Raw genomic sequence first — 20,398 nt, 5'->3', positions numbered from 1 at the left:
CAGCATAGGTGTAATATAGCAAAGGAAAGCAACACTTATGGAAAGGAAGTCCAAAAAAAAAAAAAGATTTACAAGAAAGAATCCAGTTTCAGTAGACAAGTTGGCTACAGGCTTCCAGTTTTGTGGCTCCCCGTCAAACAGAAAGTATGAAACGAACATAGACTACGACCAGGAAGCCATCCGTGCATCATGACCATAATAAACGTTTCCTCTCTCTCTCCCTCTGATTTTTCGCTTTCTATCCATTGGAAATGGCCACCGATATAACTCAGAAGAATTTTATCCAGTAACTCCACTTCTTCAGAATAAGCGCGAGGAAACTTCCTTTCGTAAGCGTACGTGACACTGGTCTTTGGCACTTCTCACCCAACCGGAAACATCAGAAGACCATGAAGGACATCTTAGCACAGTGTTCGAAACATCCACTGTGTAAGAGGAAACTCATCGGCAACATGAGGCGGTCTGACGGTCTAAAAAATTTACCTTTAATGTAAAACAAGTTTACCTCAATTAACGGCGTTGACATCACTAAAGTCAACCATCTTTTGTTCAGATCAAAGGCCATCCCTTGAAGGTCTAACTTCTTCCTATTTACGTGAAACGCTCAAATATTCCACTCGCCGACACGATAGGAGCATTATGTAATTCAGAGGTTATAGAATGTACATAGAAAACACCACTGTTTACAGTGTATGGCCCGTTCTTAAAACAGATCTACAGTCAACACATTGCCAAATATATAAATTAGCTATTTGCTAATTGAATTTTCTCTCATTTTAAGCTGACAATGGAAATCCTATTGCCAAGTAATCTGTGGGACTAACTTTACAACTGACACTTTGCACCTGGACTCCTATTAAATGTGTTTATTTATTTACGACTGCGATTTTGGGCTATATGCCATTCTAAAGATATAGCATATTCATTCCTCTTGAGGTCATTATTCTCGTGGCAGCTTGGCTGGAGTGTGAATGAAACACGTAATAATGATTAACAATGGGTCGATGTCCTCTTAACAGGAATGATAACTCGTCAGCCTACTTCATAATGACTGTTAATTGACAATAGCACAACAGCTCAAATTCGCTATTGTGCATAAGCACACACATTTAATAAGAGTCCTAGAGGAAAATATTATTCATAATAATGTGGAGGATTATGGATGCCAATAAACAGAAAACACTCGTAGTTGCAGGAACTAACTGAAATAAAATTATGTAATTTATGGGAGACGGGGACACATTTGTTCAGGGACCACGTATAAGCAGAGCACTTTTGTCAAGAACCATTCTTGTTAGAGCGACAGTGGAAGATCAGTGCAGTCATCTACTGAGGGCTCCCACAAACTTTACGGCACCATCTGAGCACACGTCTTCAGGCGAAGAGGTTAGTTGTGTTTTTGTGCAATGTGAGCAAATTTTGTTACCCAAATATTGAAGGTGCTATGGAGGGTACCTTTGGCTGGTCCCGACGGAGGTTAGAGTCCTCCCTCGGGCATGAATGTGTGTGTGTTTGTCCTTAGGTTAATTTACGTTGAGTAGTGTGTAAGCTTAGGGACTGATGACTTTAGCAGTTACGTCCCATAGGATTTCACATACATTTTTGAGGGTACCTTTTAGAATTTAGAGTAAATGAACAGAAGATAATTCTGCTTTACATGGTAGATTAGTATAATTCGAAAGCCTGAAAGTTGCTACTGTAGTTTCGAAACTAATGCAAACATGGCGATGGAGACGTTTATGCGTGTGTGTTTCGACAGGTTTACGCACTATTGTGTATTTCTATCCTAGCGGATACCCCACTGGAAGAAACTTTAAGGCAACACCAATTGGAAACGCAGTCTAAAGCAATGATGGTACACGAGAATAAAAGGTAGCTAAAAATGGTGTATGAATCTAATGAATCTCAAACAGAAAGCAATAATTCTATGAGTGCGAGGACTGATAAGGGCAAGAAATTGCTAAAATAAACCACATGTGTTCTTTAGTGTTCTGGTCAATGGCGGGTTTTCATATGGTAATTCTCCATGCGTTCCTGTTTACTGCCATCTACATCACAACTCTCCAATTTACAATTAAATGCCTGGCAGAGGGTTCATCGAACCACCTTGGAGCTGTTACTCTACCATTTCACTCTCTAGCAGCGAGTGCGGAAAGAATGAACACGTAAATCTTTCTGTAGAAAATCTGATTTAGTTTATTTTATTACGATGATGATTTCTTCCATCTAGGTTGGCGGCAATAAAATATCTTCACATTCATAGGAGAATGTTGGTGATTGAAATTTCGTGAAAAGATCTCACCCTAAAGCAAAACGCCTTTGTTTTAACGATTCCCAATCTCAACTCGATTATTATACTCACGACACTTTCTCCCTTATTTCGCGGTAATATACGTAAAACGCGCTGCCCTTCTTTTTGGATATTTTAGATGTCCACCATCAATCCTATCTGGTGAGAATCTCTCAACGTACAACAGTACTCTAGCAGAGGACAAAAAACGCAGTGTGTACAGTCTCTTTAGTGGACCTGTTGCATTTGCAAAGTGTTCTGCCAATAAAACGCAGTCTTTGTTTTGCCTTCCCCAAAACTTTATCTATATGGTCGTTCCAGCTTAAGTTATTCGCAATTGTGTTTTATAAGTATTTACTCAAGCTGACAGTCTTTAAATTTGTGTGATTTATTGTGTAAACGAAATTTAACAGAATCCTTTATGTACTCTTGTGTATGACCTCACACTTTCCCTAACTGGGAGACAACTGGCACTTTTCTTAACATTCAAATATCATGTCTACATCATTTTTCAATTGGTTTTGAATTTCCGATGGTTTTACAACAGGGTAAATGTCAGCATCATCTGCAAACAATCTAAGAGGGTTGCTCATATTGTGTCCTATAACACTTCTTTGACGGATACCAGATTTTCACTCCTGTTTCAATCATTGACTTACAACCAGTTACTACCAACTGTGAGCTTTCTGACGGAAAATCACGGATACAATCGTACAGCTGAAGCAATACTCTATAGCCATGCAATTTATTAGAAGTCTCTTGTGTGAAACAGTGTCAGGAGCCTTCTGGAAATCTAGAAATATGGAATCAGTTTGAGGTGCCCTTTCAACAGCATGCCCTGTCGATAGCACTCATTACATCGTGCGACTAACGAGCTAGATGTGGTCCATAAGAACGATATTTTCTTAATATTTGCTTACTGTGTGTCAATAGACCGTTATCTTCGAGGTAAGTCTTCATGCTCGAACACAGCGTATGTTCAAAAATCCTACTGTAAAGCGACGTCAGTGATACGGGTCTGTAATTCAGCGGATTACACCTATGGGCGGAGGAAGGCAATGGCAAACCATCTCCACTAGGACCTGGCCTAGTACGGCGGTGCGGGTCTCCCGCATCGGTCCCCTACGCTCTGTCAAGGAGTATGGGACTTCATCATCATCACCATCATCACTCATATGGAGTACCGTTGCTAGTTGTGCGACTGAATTCGTGATTTATTGTTCGTAGTGATTGACTAGAAGTCATTTAGTGAAAGAGAAGTGATACCTGAATTTTCCTAAAGAAGTCTTATATGCCACCTACTGTTCTTAATGTACGTGCATTGATTAATACACAGAGCAGCTGTCTTTGTTTGAAGATGATACTGTCGTTTACCTTCTAGAATCATCAGAATAGCAACACGACATACAAAACGAGTTTTACAAGTATCTGTACGGTGTGAAAGTGGAAAATGCCCTAATAAATAGAAAGTGTTAGGTCCTTCATATGAGTACTAAGAAGAATCTAATAATTCGCCGTCACACAATAACTCACGCAAATTTCAAGGCAATCGATTCCCCTAAACATCTAGTGATTTAAAACAACGAAAAAATTTTAGAACTATCAGATTGAAAATGATGTGGGGAAGAGGAAACAAAAGCAGTCTTTTATTGAAAGAACACTTAGAAAACGAAACAAATCTACCAAAGTGACTGCCTACACTACGCTTGTGCGTTCTCTTCTGCAGTAGCGCTGGACGGTATGTGATCCTTAGCACGTAGGACCAGCGGAGGTCATCGAAAGAGTTCAAAGGACATATCGTTTGTATTATCGCAACATAGGAGAGAGTGTTTCACAGGTGTGGTACGCTAGTTAGGGTGGCAGTTGTTAGACAGTTTTCCGTTGTGGCGATATCTTTTCGTGAAGTTACAAGGCCCGACAATGTCCTCCAAATGTGAACATCTTTTGTTGACTCCAACCTACATAGGGAGAAATGATCATCACAATAAAATATGCGAAATACGAGGGTTGTCCAGCAAGTAAGTTCCGATCGGTCACGAAATGGAAACCACTGGAAAAATCCAGTAAAGCTTTGCACAGATGTGTTGGGCAGTGTCTCCAGTATGTCCGTCGATCGTGTCGCGTCGCTCTTTTCAGTTTTGAGTGAACAGTGAGCACGTAAAGATCCGTAGGGAATAATATCTCCCGCCAAGTATGAGAGCCTGATTAGAGATTTCGCCTGTGTCATGCAGCCCACATAACACAACTGTCGAGCAGTTCGTTTTTCATGTCAATTCTCGGCCACACACTGCAGGGGCAACGATGACGCTCCTGCAGCGTTTCCGATGAGAAGTGTTTGATCACCAACAATACAGTCCGTAATTGGCTCCCCCTGAGTCTCATCTCTGCTCACAGGAAGCGCTGGCCATGAAGACAAAATTTTTCCGCAGACAACGAGCTGCAGACCAATGCAAATAACTGGCCGAAATCATAGGCGGCTGCTTTTTACGACGAGGATATTGGAAAGTTGATACAACACTATGACAACACTCGAATCTGGAGTGGCCACTATGTAGAGAAGTACGTGGAAGGTGTACCTAACTTTTGGAAATAAAACGTTTCTTGTTTTCACTGTGGTTTCCATTTCGCGACCGATCGGAACTTACTTTCAGGACAATCCTCGTAAATGCTCGCAGTGAAACATATTGGCACGTTTCATTCGGGAGTGGAATATTCTAGAAATTTTCTGAAAGTGGTAGTATGAACCCTGTACCAAGTACTTAAGTGTGAGAGCTCACACTCTGCAGAGCAGTCATGTCGTTGTATAGGTACACAAGAAGTCTTACAATACACAGAATACGCGGCCGAGTCATATTAATGCGACCACCGCCTATGTCTGACCTCAACGTGTAGTCAACACCACCAGCAGTGGAGGGCATATATGTGTATCGGGGGATTCGGAAAGTAGTTGTCACTGTCGTAATGTGGAAACGAAGCTACGAGGGTTGTTTTTTAAGTAAGGGCCGTTCGCGCGTATAGTCCCGTAGTTCGCGCGGACGCCGCAACAAGCCACCGCGCCACTTGCCGGCATCCTTCCCGTTCACACTGATGCAAGTTGCAGCTCTGTAGCTGACGTGTACGCATCGCTGTGCTACTTTATAATGTTTACGATTATTGAATCGCCCGCCGCGTGTGAGATACGGTCAGTGATACGTTTTTTGATCGCGAGAAGCCTATCAGCTGCAGAAATTCATCGTCAGTTAACAGAAGTTTATGGCTTGAATGCAATGAGTGAGGGTAAAGTGCGTCAATGGGTTAGAGAGTTTAAAATGGTCGTCAAAACGTCCATGACGAAGAACGCTCAGGCCGGCCCTCTGTGATCACTGATGATTTGGTGGCTGCAGTCGAAACAAAGATTCGTGAGGACAGAAGATTCACAATTTCCACTCTTTCTTTGGAATTTCCACAAGTTTCAAGATCGGTTTTGTACAAAATTGTGTCTGAAAACCTAAACTTTAAGAAACTGTGTTCTCGGTGGGTAACAAGACTCCTCACAGAGCACCACAAAGGGAAGAGGTTTGCCACTTCATTGGACTTTTTGATTCGTTACGAGGAAGAAGGGGATTGCATGTTGAGTCAAATTGTCACTGGAGATGAAACATGAGCATCCTATATCACTCCCGAAAGCAAGCGACAATCGATGGAATGGCGACACACAACCTCACCCGTATAGGTCAAAGCCAAACAGACGCTGTCAAAGCGCAAGATTATGGCGACTGTGTTCTGGGACCAGCGCGGTGTTTTGCTAGTGGACTTTATGCCACGAGGAACGACAATCAACTCAGATGCCTACTGTGCAACTCTAAAGAAGCTGCGCAGAGCAATTCAAAACAAAAGGCGCGGCATGCTGACAAAAGGAGTTTTGCTCCTGCACGATAACGCTAGGTCTCACACCTCTCAAAAGGCTCGGTATTTGATTGATTCTTTTGGCTGTGAAGTTTTGGACCATGCACCATACAGCCCCGACCTTGCTCCTAGTGATTTTCACCTTTTCCGGTACCTGAAACACCACCTTGGCGGGCAGCGCTTCAATGGCGACGATGAAGTGAAAGCGGCGGTGAACTCTTGGCTGTCGGAGCAGGCGGGCGAATTCTTTGAAGAGGGAATTAAAAACTTAGTTGTACGGTATGACAAGTGCTTAAATAAACAAGGCAACTATGTAGAAAAATATGTAAAAGTGTGTAGAATCAGAAAATAAAAGTTTTTTACAAAAGTATTTGTATCTTTTTTTTAAAAATAAAAATGGCCCTTACTTAAAAAAAAACAACCCTCGTATTTATCCAACGACCAAAACAGCCTTCGGGCCAAGGGTGGGTGCATTTCGAAAACGGCTAGTTTTTAAATTTTACGCGTGCCGTTCTGGTTTAAGTGCACCGTGCATGACAAGATGGCGCTGCCCAAACCCAGCGCCGAGGTAACCGTGGTGTACGACGGGCCATATATGACAAGGGTGAAGAACGGCTGCGGAGCCGTGGACGGGCGAACAAACGTGCAGCTGTTGACCAACTGACAACCCTTAATCAAGGACCTGCTGACCGTGTCTTCTGGACGACGCCTGGTTCATGTATCCATTCTGGCTACTACCCTTCGGCGACGAAGGCTGGAATTTGTATGTCACTACTGCAACTGGACGTCCACTGAGTGGCGACTGGTAGTATTTTCAGATGTATGACGTTTCATGCACCATCGCACATGGCCGTTGGCGTTTACAGCGTGAAACGTCTTAAAGCCTACTCCCTGCAACAATCGTCGGAAAGGTCCAGGCCTGAGGGCATTCTATGGCTGATACTGGAACGCACAGTGGAACAACATCAGTGCCCAACTATCCTTGGGAACCACATCCAAACTATAGGTAGTTAATTTTTCCTCGGTACGATGGCATCTACCAGCAGGACCACGCAATGTATCACACATCTCGCAGTGTACGTGCGTGGTTTCGCAGAACACCAGGATGAGTTACCGTAGTCGCTCGGCCATCGAACACTCCAGATTTAAATCCAATCGAGAAGCTGCTTAGGGTGTTCGCGCCATGGATCCTCAACCGAGAAACTTGGTGCAGTTGATCAACGCACTATAATGGCTAAGGCTCCAACTTACCGTCAGTATCATCCATAACCTCATTGACTTCCTGCATTCTCGCAATGGTAGGGCTGCAAAAGTTGGTTATTTAGGCTCGTGACAGGTAGTCACATTTATGTGATTGGACACTGTAAATTAACTAGATATTACATATTGAACTCCATCTAACGGTCGCTCAGAAGTCCCTTGCAGTATCCCCCGTATCCCATACCTGTTCCTGCCAATAGGTAGAGTTAGTAGATACTCTTTCTTCCCAAACGGCTAGTGGGTAGAGAGGCAAAGAGTACGCACCGGCGGCGGAGGCAGCCGTGGCCTCGGCGTCTGCGCCGGCGCCGGGCGAGGCGGGCGTCGTGGTGAAGGAGGTGCACTTGTCGTCGGGCGGCGGTCGCCGCGGCGGCTTGCGGATGCCGCGGCGCGCGCGCGCTTTGGCCGCGTAGTAGATGCGGATGTAGACGAACACCATGATGCAGCTCGGGATGTAGAACGAGCCCAGCGCCGAGTACAGCACGTAGCCAATATCGTTGCTCAGCTGCAACAAGCAAAAGCACCAGACTGTGTCATTCGACTGTATGCAATAACGTCACTGAAAAGTATAGCATATGATAAAATTTTGCAGTTAGGTCCAGAGAAAAACCTTCCTTCATAAATCCCAGTTTAAAATTGTAGATACACTGACGCACGCGTATTCCAATACACAGATATGTAAACAGGCAGAATTTGACGCTGCGGTCTGCAACGCCTTTGGTTGTTTGCGGATGACGCTGTCGTTTATCGACTAATAAAGTCATCAGAAGATAAAAAAAACTGCAAAACAATTTACAAAAAATATCTGAATGGTACGAAAAATGGCAGTTGACCCTAAATAACGAAAAGTGTGATGTCATCCACATGAGTGCTAAAAGTAACTCGTTTACACGATAAATCAGTCTAATCTAAAATCTAATCTAAAAGCCGTAAATTAAACTAAATACCTAGGTATTACAATTACGAACAACTTAAATTGGAAAGAACACATAGAAAATGTTGTGGGGAAGGCTAACGAAGGACTGCGTTTTATTGGCAGGACACTTAGAAAATGTAACAGACCTATTAAGGAGATTGCCTACACTACGCTTGTCCGTCCTCTTTTAGAATACTGCTTCGCGGTGTGGGATCCTTACCAGGTAGGACTGACGGAGTACATCGAAAAGGCTCAAAGAAAGGCAACACGTTTTGCATTATCGCGAAATATGGGAGACACTGTCACAGAAATGATAAAGGATTTGGGCTGTAAATCATTAAAAGAAAGGGGTATTTCCTTGCGACGGAATCTTCTCACGAAATTCCAAACACCAACTTTCTCCGCCGAATGCGAATGTATTTTGTTGACACCAACCTACATAGGGCGAAACGATCACCACGATAAAATAAGGGAAATCAGAGCTTGTACGGAAAGATATAGGTGTTCATTGTTTCCACGCGCTATACGAGATTAGAATAATAGAGAATTGTGAAGGTGGTACGATGAACCCTCTGCCAGGCACTGATATGTGATTTGCAGAGTATCCATGTAGATGTAGATAAGACAATAAGTGTCTGGTGCAGTTTCTACATCGCTTACTACTGCTAGAAGGGCTTGTTATTAAGATGTAAGTGAGTTCGAACGTCGTGTTATAGTCGGCGCACGACCGACGGGACACAGCATATCCGTGGTAACGATGAAGTGAGGATTTTCCCGTGCGATTATTTCACGAGTGTACCGTGAATATTAGGAATCCGGTAAACACAAAATCTCCGACATCGCTGCGGCCGGGAAAAAATCCTGCAAGAACGGAACCAACGACGACTGAAGAGAATCACTCAACATGACACAAGTGCAATCCTACGCAAATAGCTGCAGGTTTCAACACTGAGCCATCAACAAGTGTCGGCGTGCGAAACATTCAACGAAACATCATCGATATGGGGTTCCGGAGCCAAAGGCCTACTCCTGTACTCTTGATGACTACACGACACAAAGCTTTACGCTTTGCCTGGGAACGTCAACACCGACATTTGACTGTTGATAACTGGAAACATGTTGCCTGGTCGGACGAGTCTCGTTTCAAATTATATCCAGCGGCTGGACTTGTACAGGTATGGAGACAATCTCATGAATGCATGGACCCTGCATGTCAGCAGGGGACTTTTCAAGCTGGTAGATCCACTGTAATGGTGTGGGGCGCGTGTAGTAGGAGTGATGCGTCTAGATACAACTTTGACAGGTGACACGTACGTAAGTCTCCGGTCTGATCACTTGCATCCATTAATGTCTATTGTGATTTCGACGGACTTGAACAATTCCACCAGGACAATGCGACACCCCACACACCCAGAACTGCTACAGAGTGCATTCAGGAACACTCTTCTGAGTTCAAACACGTCCACTGGCCACCCAACTCCCCAGACACGAACATTATTGAGCATATCTGGGATGCCTTGCAATGTGCTATTCAGAAGAGATCTCCATCCCCTTTTACGGATTAATGGACAGCCCTGCAGGATTCATGGTATCAGTTCCCTCCAGAAATACTTCAGACATTAGTCGATTCCATGCCATATTGTGTTGCGGCACTTCCGCGTGCACGCAGGTGCCCTAGACGATGTTAGGCAGGTGTACCAGTTTCTTTGGCCCTTCAGTGTAGAAAGACTGTAAGAAGAATACAATTCCGTCTGGTTTACAAGTTGTAAGCAGACTTTCGCTCCCTTGTTACCTTCTGTATTTCCAAAGGGTATTCCAGTCAAATTTCTCAAAAGCTTCCTCTAAGAACACAAATACTATAAACGTAGGTTTGCCCTTCCATAACCTATCTTCTATGAAGTCGTAGGATCAGTACCGTCTCGTAAGTTACTACATTTCTGCGTAATCCAAACTGATCTCCCCAAAGGTCGGCTTCTACCACTTTTTCTATTCCTATGTAAAGAATTCGCTTAGTATTTTGCAATCATGACTTATTGAACTAATAGTTCCGTAATATTCATGCCTGTCAGCACCTTCTTTCTTTGGAATTGTAATTATTATTTCATTCCTACTTCCCCCCCCCCCCCGTTTCTAGCATTTGTAGACTTAGAGAGAGCTTTTGACAATGTTGATTGGAATACACTCTTTCAATTTCTGAAGGTGGCAGGGGTAAAATACTGGGAGCGAAAGGCTATTTAAAATTTGTACGGAAAGCAGATGACAGTTATAAGAGTCGAGGGGTATGAAAGGGAAGCAGTGGTTGGGAAGGGAGTGAGACAGGGTTGTAGCCTCTCCCCGATGTTATTCAATCTGTATATTGCACAAGCAGTAAAGGAAATAAAATAAAAATTCGGAGTAGGTATTAAAATCCATGGAGAAGAAATAAAAACTTTGAGGTTCGCTGATGACATTGTAATTCTGTCAGAGACAGCAAAGGACTTGGAAGAGCAGTTGAACGGAATGGATAGTGTCTTGAAAGGAGGGTATAAGATGAACATCAACAAAAGCAAAACGAGAATAATGGAATGTAGTCGAATTAAGTCGGGTGATGCTGAGGAAATTAGATTAGGAAATGAGACACTTAAAGTAGTAAAGGAGTTTTGCTATTTGGAGAGCAAAATAACTGATGATGGTCGAAGGAGAGAGGATATAAAATGTTGACTATCAATGTCAAGGAAAGCGTTTCTGAAGAGGAGAAATTTGTTAACATCGAGTATAGATTTAAGTGTCAGGAAGTCGTTTCTGAAAGTATTTGTATGGAGTGTAACCATCTATGGAAGTGAAACATGGACGATAAATAGTTTGGACAAGAAGAGAATAGAAGCTTTCGAAATGATGTGCTACAGAAGAATGCTGAAGATTAGATGGGTAGATCACATAACTAATGAGGAGGTATTGAATAGGATTGAGAAGAAGAGAAGTTTGTGGCACAACTTGACTAGAAGAAGGGATCGGTTGGTAGGGCATACTCTGAGACATCAAGGGATCACCAATTTAGTATTGGAGGGAAGCGTGGAGGGTTAAAATCGTAGAGGGAGATCAAGAGAAGAATACACTAAGCAGATTCAGAAGGATGTATGTTGCAGTAGGTACTGGGAGTTGAAGAAGCTTGCACAGAATAGAGTAGCATCGAGAACTGCATCAAACCAGTCTCAGGACTGAAGACCACAACAACAACAACTTAATCCTAATGGCATTTGGCCTATCTCACACATTTTGCACTACTTGTGGAGCAGTTTTGTCATGACTAGCTCTCCAAAGGCTGTCAGAAGTTCTGACGGAATATCGTATACTCCAGTAGCTTTTGTTTCGATTTGGGCGTTGCATTGATTTGTCAAGTTCTTCTCGCAGTATGATTCGTTCTATGTGAGATTTATCTACGTCCTCTTTCTTTTCCGTTTTACTGCTTTCAAGTCCAGTTGTCTTGTGTAGCTCCTCTATTTTCTACTTCAACGTTTCAAGTTTTCCCGTACTTGCTTAGTGCTGGTTTTCTACTTGAGAGTTTGAAAAGTTTTAATTGTTATCTAAAAAAATTATATTACATGATGGTTTTGTTTATTTGCTGGTCACAGTACCGCACCAGGCCGCTATAGCAGCCGCAAGAAAGTGGCGCAGATTGCCGATAAAACGGAATATCGTTCTGTACTTCATTTTCTACGTTCACAGGGTGAGGGGGGCAGTGGAAAATTCACGCTGAATTGGCGTAAATTTACAGCAACAATGTACCTTCATATGACACGGTTGATAAATGCCATAGACGCTTCTAGTGTGGTGAGACAAGTATCAAAAACGAAGGACAAAGAGTCAGATCATGTTGAATGAAATAATTTTCGGTATTGGGCCACTTCATTATAAACTATTGGATCAACTGAAGTTCCATCAACTTGCTGCGATCCTCTTCAGGGTGATCCAAGCCGGAACAGCGTGGTTCAAGTTAACCGCCCTGAAAAGGATATAATGACGTGGTCCAATACTCAAAATTATTTTATTCAAAATGATACCGGCCATGGAAGCCTACCGTCTCAGATCATGTTTTTATTAAGAACTGGGAATCGCAACAGAAGTGAACAACCTGCTGCACGTAATGTCAACACAGTCGAGACCTTACAGAAGATATAAAAATCAGTTATGTATCAGTTTTCAACATTTTGCACGACATTATAATCATCACATCCACCGCCCGCTGGGTTCCACAACTGCTAACATACATTCAAAAAGACCGCCGAATCAAGGCGGCATCGCAAATGCGGCGTGACAAAAAAAAATCGAAATGACTTCTTTAGCAGCCTATTTATCATGGAAGATCGCTGGATGAGTTGCTGAACAAATGAGTAAAGCAAGAAAACGATATATGGATTCACCACCGCCGAAGACCCAACCACTATCGGGTAAGATGAATATTTTTGGAAATCCTACGATGAGGGCACATTATCCGAGTTAGGAGAAAATCATCACAGGTGCATTCTACAGAATTGTCTGACGAGGTTATGGTTTACCCTCAAGACGAAGCGTCGCTGGAAACTGGCCAAGAGTGTGCTTTCACCACAATGCACAACTTATACTACACAGCACGAAACATATAGGCTACTTCTTTGAGCTATCAAATATGGTCTGACTATTACGTTCTTCCGACATGGCATGAAGTGACTTCTTTCTCTTTCCTCGTATGAAGAATCCATTATGTGGCAGACATTTACAGATTGACGTCGAGAAGGTTTACCATAAGTAACGCTTCCTTAACAGGGAAAATGGAGACATCGACAACCACGGTATCCCCAAAGTCACATATAGTAGGAAAAATGTGTCTCACCGGAGGATGAATGTACAGAGTAGAACTAATACTGTCATCAAACGTCATGGTCACAGTCTGATTTTATTCTAGACCTTAATTAAAACCTAATGATTACCCCTTGCACAACAACGTCTCTCGAAATTTCGTTTACGTGTTACCGTGTATTACACAGAGAGCCATTCGGTCATTATCTGATGAGGAGTGTCCGGACACACTATGTAGCGGGAAACAGGTCACTAAATCTCACGAGAGGCGGTTCCGTCAGTCTACAACGAGGTGGCGAGTAACGTGTTATCAGCAGGGATGCAGTAACAGCAAACTAGGGTGTTCAAAAGAGCTGTCACTTCAACGCGGACTGATCATTGTATTTCCAACAGGGTCATTTCCACCTTCGGCCTTCTAATGCTGCCGGAGTTGTCTGTTGGTGACGTAACTGTGAAGTAGAATCGTGAAATAATAACGACAGTAAAACGCTGACCAGGAAGACCTCATCTTCTGACCAACTGGAACATTGCGTAGGCTGGCTGCAGAAAATCGCATGAAATGTTGAGTTAGAATGTGATAGCAGTGGTGCAATAGTCCAACAAGCACAGTGACCAAGTTTTTTATTTTTAAAAATATTTTTAAAAGTTTTTAAAGCAAGTCTTGCCATCCTGCCCTTTTCCTTGTCAGTGTTTTTCATACTGTGCGTTCCTTTTCTTCGCCGAGTCTGCGGAGAATCGCCTTATTCCTTTGTTTTGCCGTCATGTTCAGTGCCAACAGTAAAATACGGAGGAAATGGTGTTACCGTATGGGGGTTTTCCTCGTGGACATACCTTACGGTATTGTGTGCTGTGTACGGTACAGTAACGGTTCATTATCGGTGGTTATATCGGCTTCAGAGTGCATCCTGTCTTAAAGTGGCATCAACGAGCCAAAGGTATGTGTACGATAACATTCCTGAAGTGGACTAGCCTACCTAGGCTCCCGACATGAACCCTAAGGAACACCTTTGCGACGAGTTACAACGTCGACTTCTCCCTACGCCCGAGCATTCAAACAGCGGCTTCGGCACTTGAGGAAGACGACAGACAAACATTCCTACAGATATTCACACACCAAACTGAAAGTGTCTTTAGCACAGTTCAAGCCATCATGAATGCGTAAAAGGAAGGAAGGCAGATCAGTTGACAGCGAGGTCATTAAAGACAAAGCACAACATCGCGTTAGGAAAGGAAGGGAAAGAACTCGGCCGTGTCCATTCAAAGGAAGCATGCCGGCATTTACCTTCAGTGATTTAGGGGGAGCCATGGAAACATAAATCTGGATGTTCAGGGGCTGTGGGAGAGAAGGGGATTGGGGAATTTGAACCGTCGTCATCTAGAATTCTAGTTCAGTGTGTTAAGCAATGCACCTGTTCGTCTCGGTATCCGCGGATTCAGCGAGGCAGACGCTGACCGAAGGAACCCGTGTTCGATTCCCGGCCTCGTCCCTCGTTTTCTCCGCTTGAGGACTGGGTGTCGTGTTGTCCTTACCGTCGTATCGCCATAACAGACACGAAAATCGCCTGCATGGCGTCACATGACATGTCTCAGAATACTTTCTGACCCTAATGAATTTCTGAATTCACGTCACACAGTGTCGTATCGTTTTCCAATGCTGAGCTGAGTGTGCAGGCACGTCTCGAAAGCCAATGAATAAATAATATTATTAGTAATAAAGTATTGCGCAACCTCGCTCGGGCGCTAGGGTGAAGGCTGGACACACTCCATAATAGTGTCCATTAATGGGTGTCCAGATATTTCGAGAAGATAGTGTATATCATTTATCATAATCTCGGGCAACAGGCCACACCAGTGCGTACAGTCACAATGGAATCGCGATTTTGACTGTATGAAGTACATAGCGTCTGCAGAACCGAAAATAAATAAGTTTTATTCTTTAATGAAATGTAAACAACTTCTCCGTTTGTAACTTTATAAAAAAAAGTTAATTTCTCCGTTTGTCTTAGCAGCATATATTAAAGAGACTGAATATTGCGAGTAAGAATACTTGGATTCGGTAGATAGACGTGGACATCAAGGCTAGCAACGACAGTGACGCTAATCAGATCGCACTAACTCAGATCTCTTACCTCTTAGTTTCAGGGTGTTTGTGTTCAGCCACAAGAACTGCACAAGGCTCCAGAAACTTAAACAACACTCTTACAGATGTTACGCATTTCGGAATAAGGCAGTTGATAAATACTCTTAACGATTGCCTTATCATGCAAATTAAAAGGAATTACTTGGAAAAATATCAAATAGATTAAATTTCATTTTATTAAGTTTCAAAAAATATATAATACTGTTTTATGTATTCAACGAGCAAATAAAAATTATACCTATCTAGATTGTTGCTGTTGTCAATTATGGAAATATTATTGCAGTGGTCGGTCCGTCAAAGACTTAAGGAATATCTACATCTGCCGTGTCCCAATTGTCCCAATTACATTTACTTCAAAAACATGTATTGCAAAGAAATCAAACAATTATAAAAGTGAACCTACTTTTTCTACGTTAGTAGGAAGGGCTAATATGGCACAAGACGTTCCATAGGAGATATCTGAATTGCCATTTTACTAAGAGAGGATGTCGCCATTGTTAATGTAATCAAAAGCAAGCAGTTGGCCTTCACAGGGCTGCAATGCAGCGTCTTTTGTGAGCACGAACGCATAGAGCGAAGGTTACCCTCTGGTTATTGCCACTAATTGTAATAACACAAGAGAGTTTAATTAAACCTTTTAGTACGGTGAGATGCTGACGTTAAACGGTATCGCGAGGCGAAACGATTAGTGTTGTAGCGTAAACAAACGCAATACTCTGCAATGGGTGAGCTTACTTGTACATCTTTTATGTCTTTCTCCCTTATTCTTCCACTAATTTACTTGTACGTGTTTAGGTCTTTCTTCCTTCTTTTTCCACTAGCGAAAATGTGGCTTATATATATTTCCTACTACTAATACTACAGGTTTGGAGCCGCTTAGTGTCCTTTCTAAGAGAAAAAATAAGCTATCCTCTCAGATATTAATGTTTACCTGTGTCTATTGTCTTTGTCTATACCAGCTTTCACAGTTTGACATGAAATTCAAGAGCTGATTTCACATATTTATACATTTTTGCCGATCCGCTTGATTACAAAATTTTTGTCTATATAGCTGCCACATTTGAAATTGTATTAGTCGACTTTCCGTAACTTTATTTTCTATAATATAGAAATAAAGCACATTTTCTTACAAAATTGTCATCAAACCGATTCGGGTTTATTCGTAGAGTAGACGTGGTGATGGTACCTTACTGAAAACTTTAAGACCACGAATAGTTATGCCTCCTTACGTTGTGTTGACTCCTAGAAATTCCTTTAACGGTTACCTCTGCCATCTACCGCATCTGATTGAGTGTTAATGTCATTCATTGTATCATTATTTTCTTTTCCTTTTATGTCTATACCGTCGCTTTGCAGGTTACCTGTCTAGGTTTTTGAAGGGGGAGGGGGGAGAGGGGGGAAGGGGGAAGGGCACGGGAGAACACGTATATACCCTCTCCCACACAGGCAGCTGTATTAGTTTAGTACCAGTTGGAAGAAGGTCAGAAAATTATAATGACTGGTATCAATTTCCCGTCAAATGTCCAAACTACGTATTCGCCGCTATTCCCTTGAAACTGAAAATGCCAGATGGATCTATGTGCAAAAAGGCTTCCAGCAGAGTTGTAGCTGCAATACACAGTGCTTTTCTCTATTGTTACCACTCAATGTACAAACTACTAACAAGATGAACGTGTAACGTACTGACATGTGTTGAAATGTTACCTGCCCTACAATCATATACACTGAAGAACCAAAGAAACTGGTACACCTACCTAATATCGTGTAGAGGCCCCGCGAACACGCAGAAGGGCCGCAACACGACGTGGCATGGACTAGACTAACTGAAATAGTGCCGTAGGGTATTGACATCATGAATCCTGCAGAGCTGTCCATAAATTCGTAAGAGTACGAGAGGGTGCAGATCTCTTATGTTGCAAGGCATCCCAGAAATACCCAATAATGTCCATGCCTGGGGAGTCTGGTGGCCAGTGCAGGTCTTTAAACGGAGAGGAGTGATTCTGTAGTCATTCCGTAGCAATTCTGGTGTGTCTCATCGTCTCACTGGAGTTGCCCACGACCGTCGGAATGTACAAAGGAAATGCATGGATGCAGGTGAACAGACAGGATGCTTACGTACGTGCCATATGTCACAGTTGTATCTAGACGTATCAGACATCCCATATTACTCCAATTACACAAGGCCGACACCATTAAAGAGCCTCCATCAGCTTGAACAGTCCCCTGCTGACATGCAGGGACCATGGATTCATGAGGCTGTCTCCCTACGCGTACAAGTTCATCCGCTCGATACAGTTTTAAACGAAACTCGTCCGACCAGGCAATAAGTTTCCAGTAATCAACAGTCCGACGTCGGTGTTGACGGGTCCAGGCGAGGCATAAGGCTTTGTGTCGTCCAGTTATCAAGGATACACGAGTGGACTTTCGGCTCCGGATGCCCATATCAATGATGTTTCATGATTCGCACGCTGACACTTGTTGACGATGGCCCAGCTGTGAAATCTGCAGCAATTTGCGGAAGGATTTCACTTCTGTCACGTTGATCGAATCTCTTCAGTCGTTGTTGGTCGTGTTCAAATGCCTCTGAGCACTGTGGGACTTAACATCGGAGGTCATCAGTCCCCTATAACTTAGAACTACTTAAACCTAACTAACCTAAGGACATCACACACATCCATGCCCGAGGCAGGATTCGAACCTGCGAACGTAGCGGTAACGCGGTTCCAGGCTGAAGCGCCTAGAACCGCTCGGATACACCTGCCGGCTGTTGATCCTGTTCTTGCAAGATCTTTTTCCTTCCGCAGCAGTGTCAAAGACTTGATGTTTTGCCGGATTCCTGATATTCACGGTTCACTTGTGAAATGGTCGTAAGGGAAAATTTCCACTTCATCGCTACCTCGGACATGCTGTTTCCCATCGCTCGTACGGCGACTATAACACCATGTTCAAAGTCACTTAAATCTTGATAACCTGCCATTGAAGCAGCAGTTAACGATCTAACAAGAGCGCCAGATACTTGTTGCCTTATATAGACTTTGCCGACCGCAGCACTGTATTCTGCCTGTTTACGTATCTCTGTATTTGACTACGCATTCCTATACCAGTTCTTTTGGCGCTTCAGTGTAGTATACAGGGAGTGAAGAGAACAAGTCAAGATGTCTCTATTGGTGACTACAAGCGGTGTACTGAACAATATTAAATCGGTATTTCCGTCATTTGCGTACTAAAAAGTATAGCTATTACAAGTCATATGATTTTAGATTGGTTAACACCTCCAAATACTTGTGGTAAGCCCAAGATATTAATGCTTATTTTTCCTGGGCAGCGAGTCACATGTTACAGGGTGGACGCGTAAACGCAAAACGGTCAGTCTGTACTGATAGGAGTAGTACTCTTAGTGTTGCCGATAAGACCGTGCGGGGGAAAAGTCAAGTAATGAGTAAACCGACGTGTTTTTGGGAGACTGTTCGAAGCAGAGATAAAACAACAAATAGATTGACGCATATACATACTAACGTATGACGTATAAAAATGTATGACTCATAGATGTTAAGACCTGCATACAAAAATATACACTCATCACAGTTACGTACGTTGCTAGTACTAGGTAGTAGGTTTGGTGATTAACAAATTTGTTAATGAGATTTTGTTGGACATTCTGTTTCGTTTGCTTCTCCACTTCCCTTTCCACAAAACTAAAATCACCTTCTCCCCTTACCTCTCTAAGCTCAGATGCTGGCTATAACTGTTGCCTGTGATCCGTCTGAGCACCTACCTGCTTCATTCCGCAATGAAGACACGTTACAACGACGAATACAGAGCAGAACATTTATTATAGTTATTCGTGCGGTGCGATTCATCCTTCCTGTTATTATGTTAATAGAATTACGCCCTACGCATTATCGCCAACAATTTAACGAACGAAAATATGGAACCCAGCGCAAACTCAGCTTTGGATTTATATGAAATGATAATGCAGTAAGGAATGAAATTTTTAGCGCTGAAGTGTCCTCATCAAATCGATTAAAAATAAAGTTGCCACTTATTAATGGCGAAGCAAAATCATATTTCAAAATGTGTAGGATAAATCAGTTCCTTCTTTGCTTCTCCCTCGCTAAATCAACTAGATTTACCTAATTGGCAATTGTCGTGGACCACTTTTTTGTGAATTTTCTTTACTGCTACATAACGTACCACATAAATGAAATTAATTCAGTACATCCATCAGTACCCTCCCCCCCCCCCCCCGCGCCCCACCCCCCGCGCCACATTTATAACACCAAATATCGCGTGCTATTTATTAGCTTCTCAGCGTTGTAAATATTTCTGAAACTCCCCGGCGTGCATCGGACTATATTTGAGCGCAATATTTGTGCTTTTGGTGATAAGGTCAAAGTCATCGCCAGATGATGATAAACAGATGCTTCGACGTAATATGGCACACCCCCAAACGTTAGTAATTCCTACATGTTTTCTTCTACGCTTACTTCAATTTGCTTAGATACTTGTAGTGAAAGGAGACGATACTAGAAAGAGGATTTGTCTGATAATTTCTGCAAAATTTTGAGAACCCACGTACTGAAACGATTCAAGAAATAGTAAAGTCTCCCAAAATCCTTACCGCATAGTGAATACGGAGATAAAAGCATTTGAATTCTGCTCCACAGCGAGCTCCCAACAACATCTCTTCGTAAATGGGGGAAAAGTGCAGCTTGCACGATATGCACCCTCCTCCATACGCCATACTGCTGCATTCAACGTCCAGCTGTAGTTGTAGAGACCGTGCTGGAAATGTATATTCGTAAAAAACTCTCTTTTGTTTCCGGGATGTGGCTACCATCCTGCATGTGAAGTTTCCGCTAAAACATTTCACGAACTCTGCATGTTCCTCAATTTCGAATTTTTAAACCATGTGTCAACTTACTTCACTCGCAAGCTACCTGCTGAGAATTTTACTGGCAACTGTAATAGCAGTCCCTCCCGTTTTCCGCCAGTTGTTCAGACTGTGACTTACTTTTTCATCTCTGTTTTTTATTTCTGTTTCAGTGGCATAAAGTGAATCTCATTTCGTTGCCATGTCAGCACCTTCGAGCAG

The 20,398-nt window shown here is 42.8% G+C and overlaps 1 protein-coding gene across 1 annotated transcript in view; it reads right to left on the bottom strand.

Annotated features, from left to right (window-relative positions):
- The window catches only part of LOC126176241 (tyramine/octopamine receptor-like), a 137,676-nt gene extending 118,589 nt beyond the window's left edge, over positions 1-19,087 (bottom strand). The window contains exons 1-2 of the mRNA XM_049923386.1: positions 19,079-19,087; positions 7,742-7,937 (exon numbers count right to left, since the gene is read on the bottom strand). Coding sequence (XP_049779343.1) covers positions 7,742-7,937; positions 19,079-19,087 — 205 coding nt within the window. The remainder of the gene's footprint in view (positions 1-7,741; positions 7,938-19,078) is intronic.
- Positions 19,088-20,398: the final 1,311 nt, after the last annotated feature.

The sequence above is a fragment of the Schistocerca cancellata genome, chromosome 3 (genome assembly GCF_023864275.1).
Source record: "Schistocerca cancellata isolate TAMUIC-IGC-003103 chromosome 3, iqSchCanc2.1, whole genome shotgun sequence".
Classification (NCBI taxonomy): Eukaryota; Metazoa; Arthropoda; class Insecta; order Orthoptera; family Acrididae; genus Schistocerca; species Schistocerca cancellata.
Note: the sequence above shows the minus strand (reverse complement) of the source record. Positions and strands in the feature narration are given on the sequence as shown.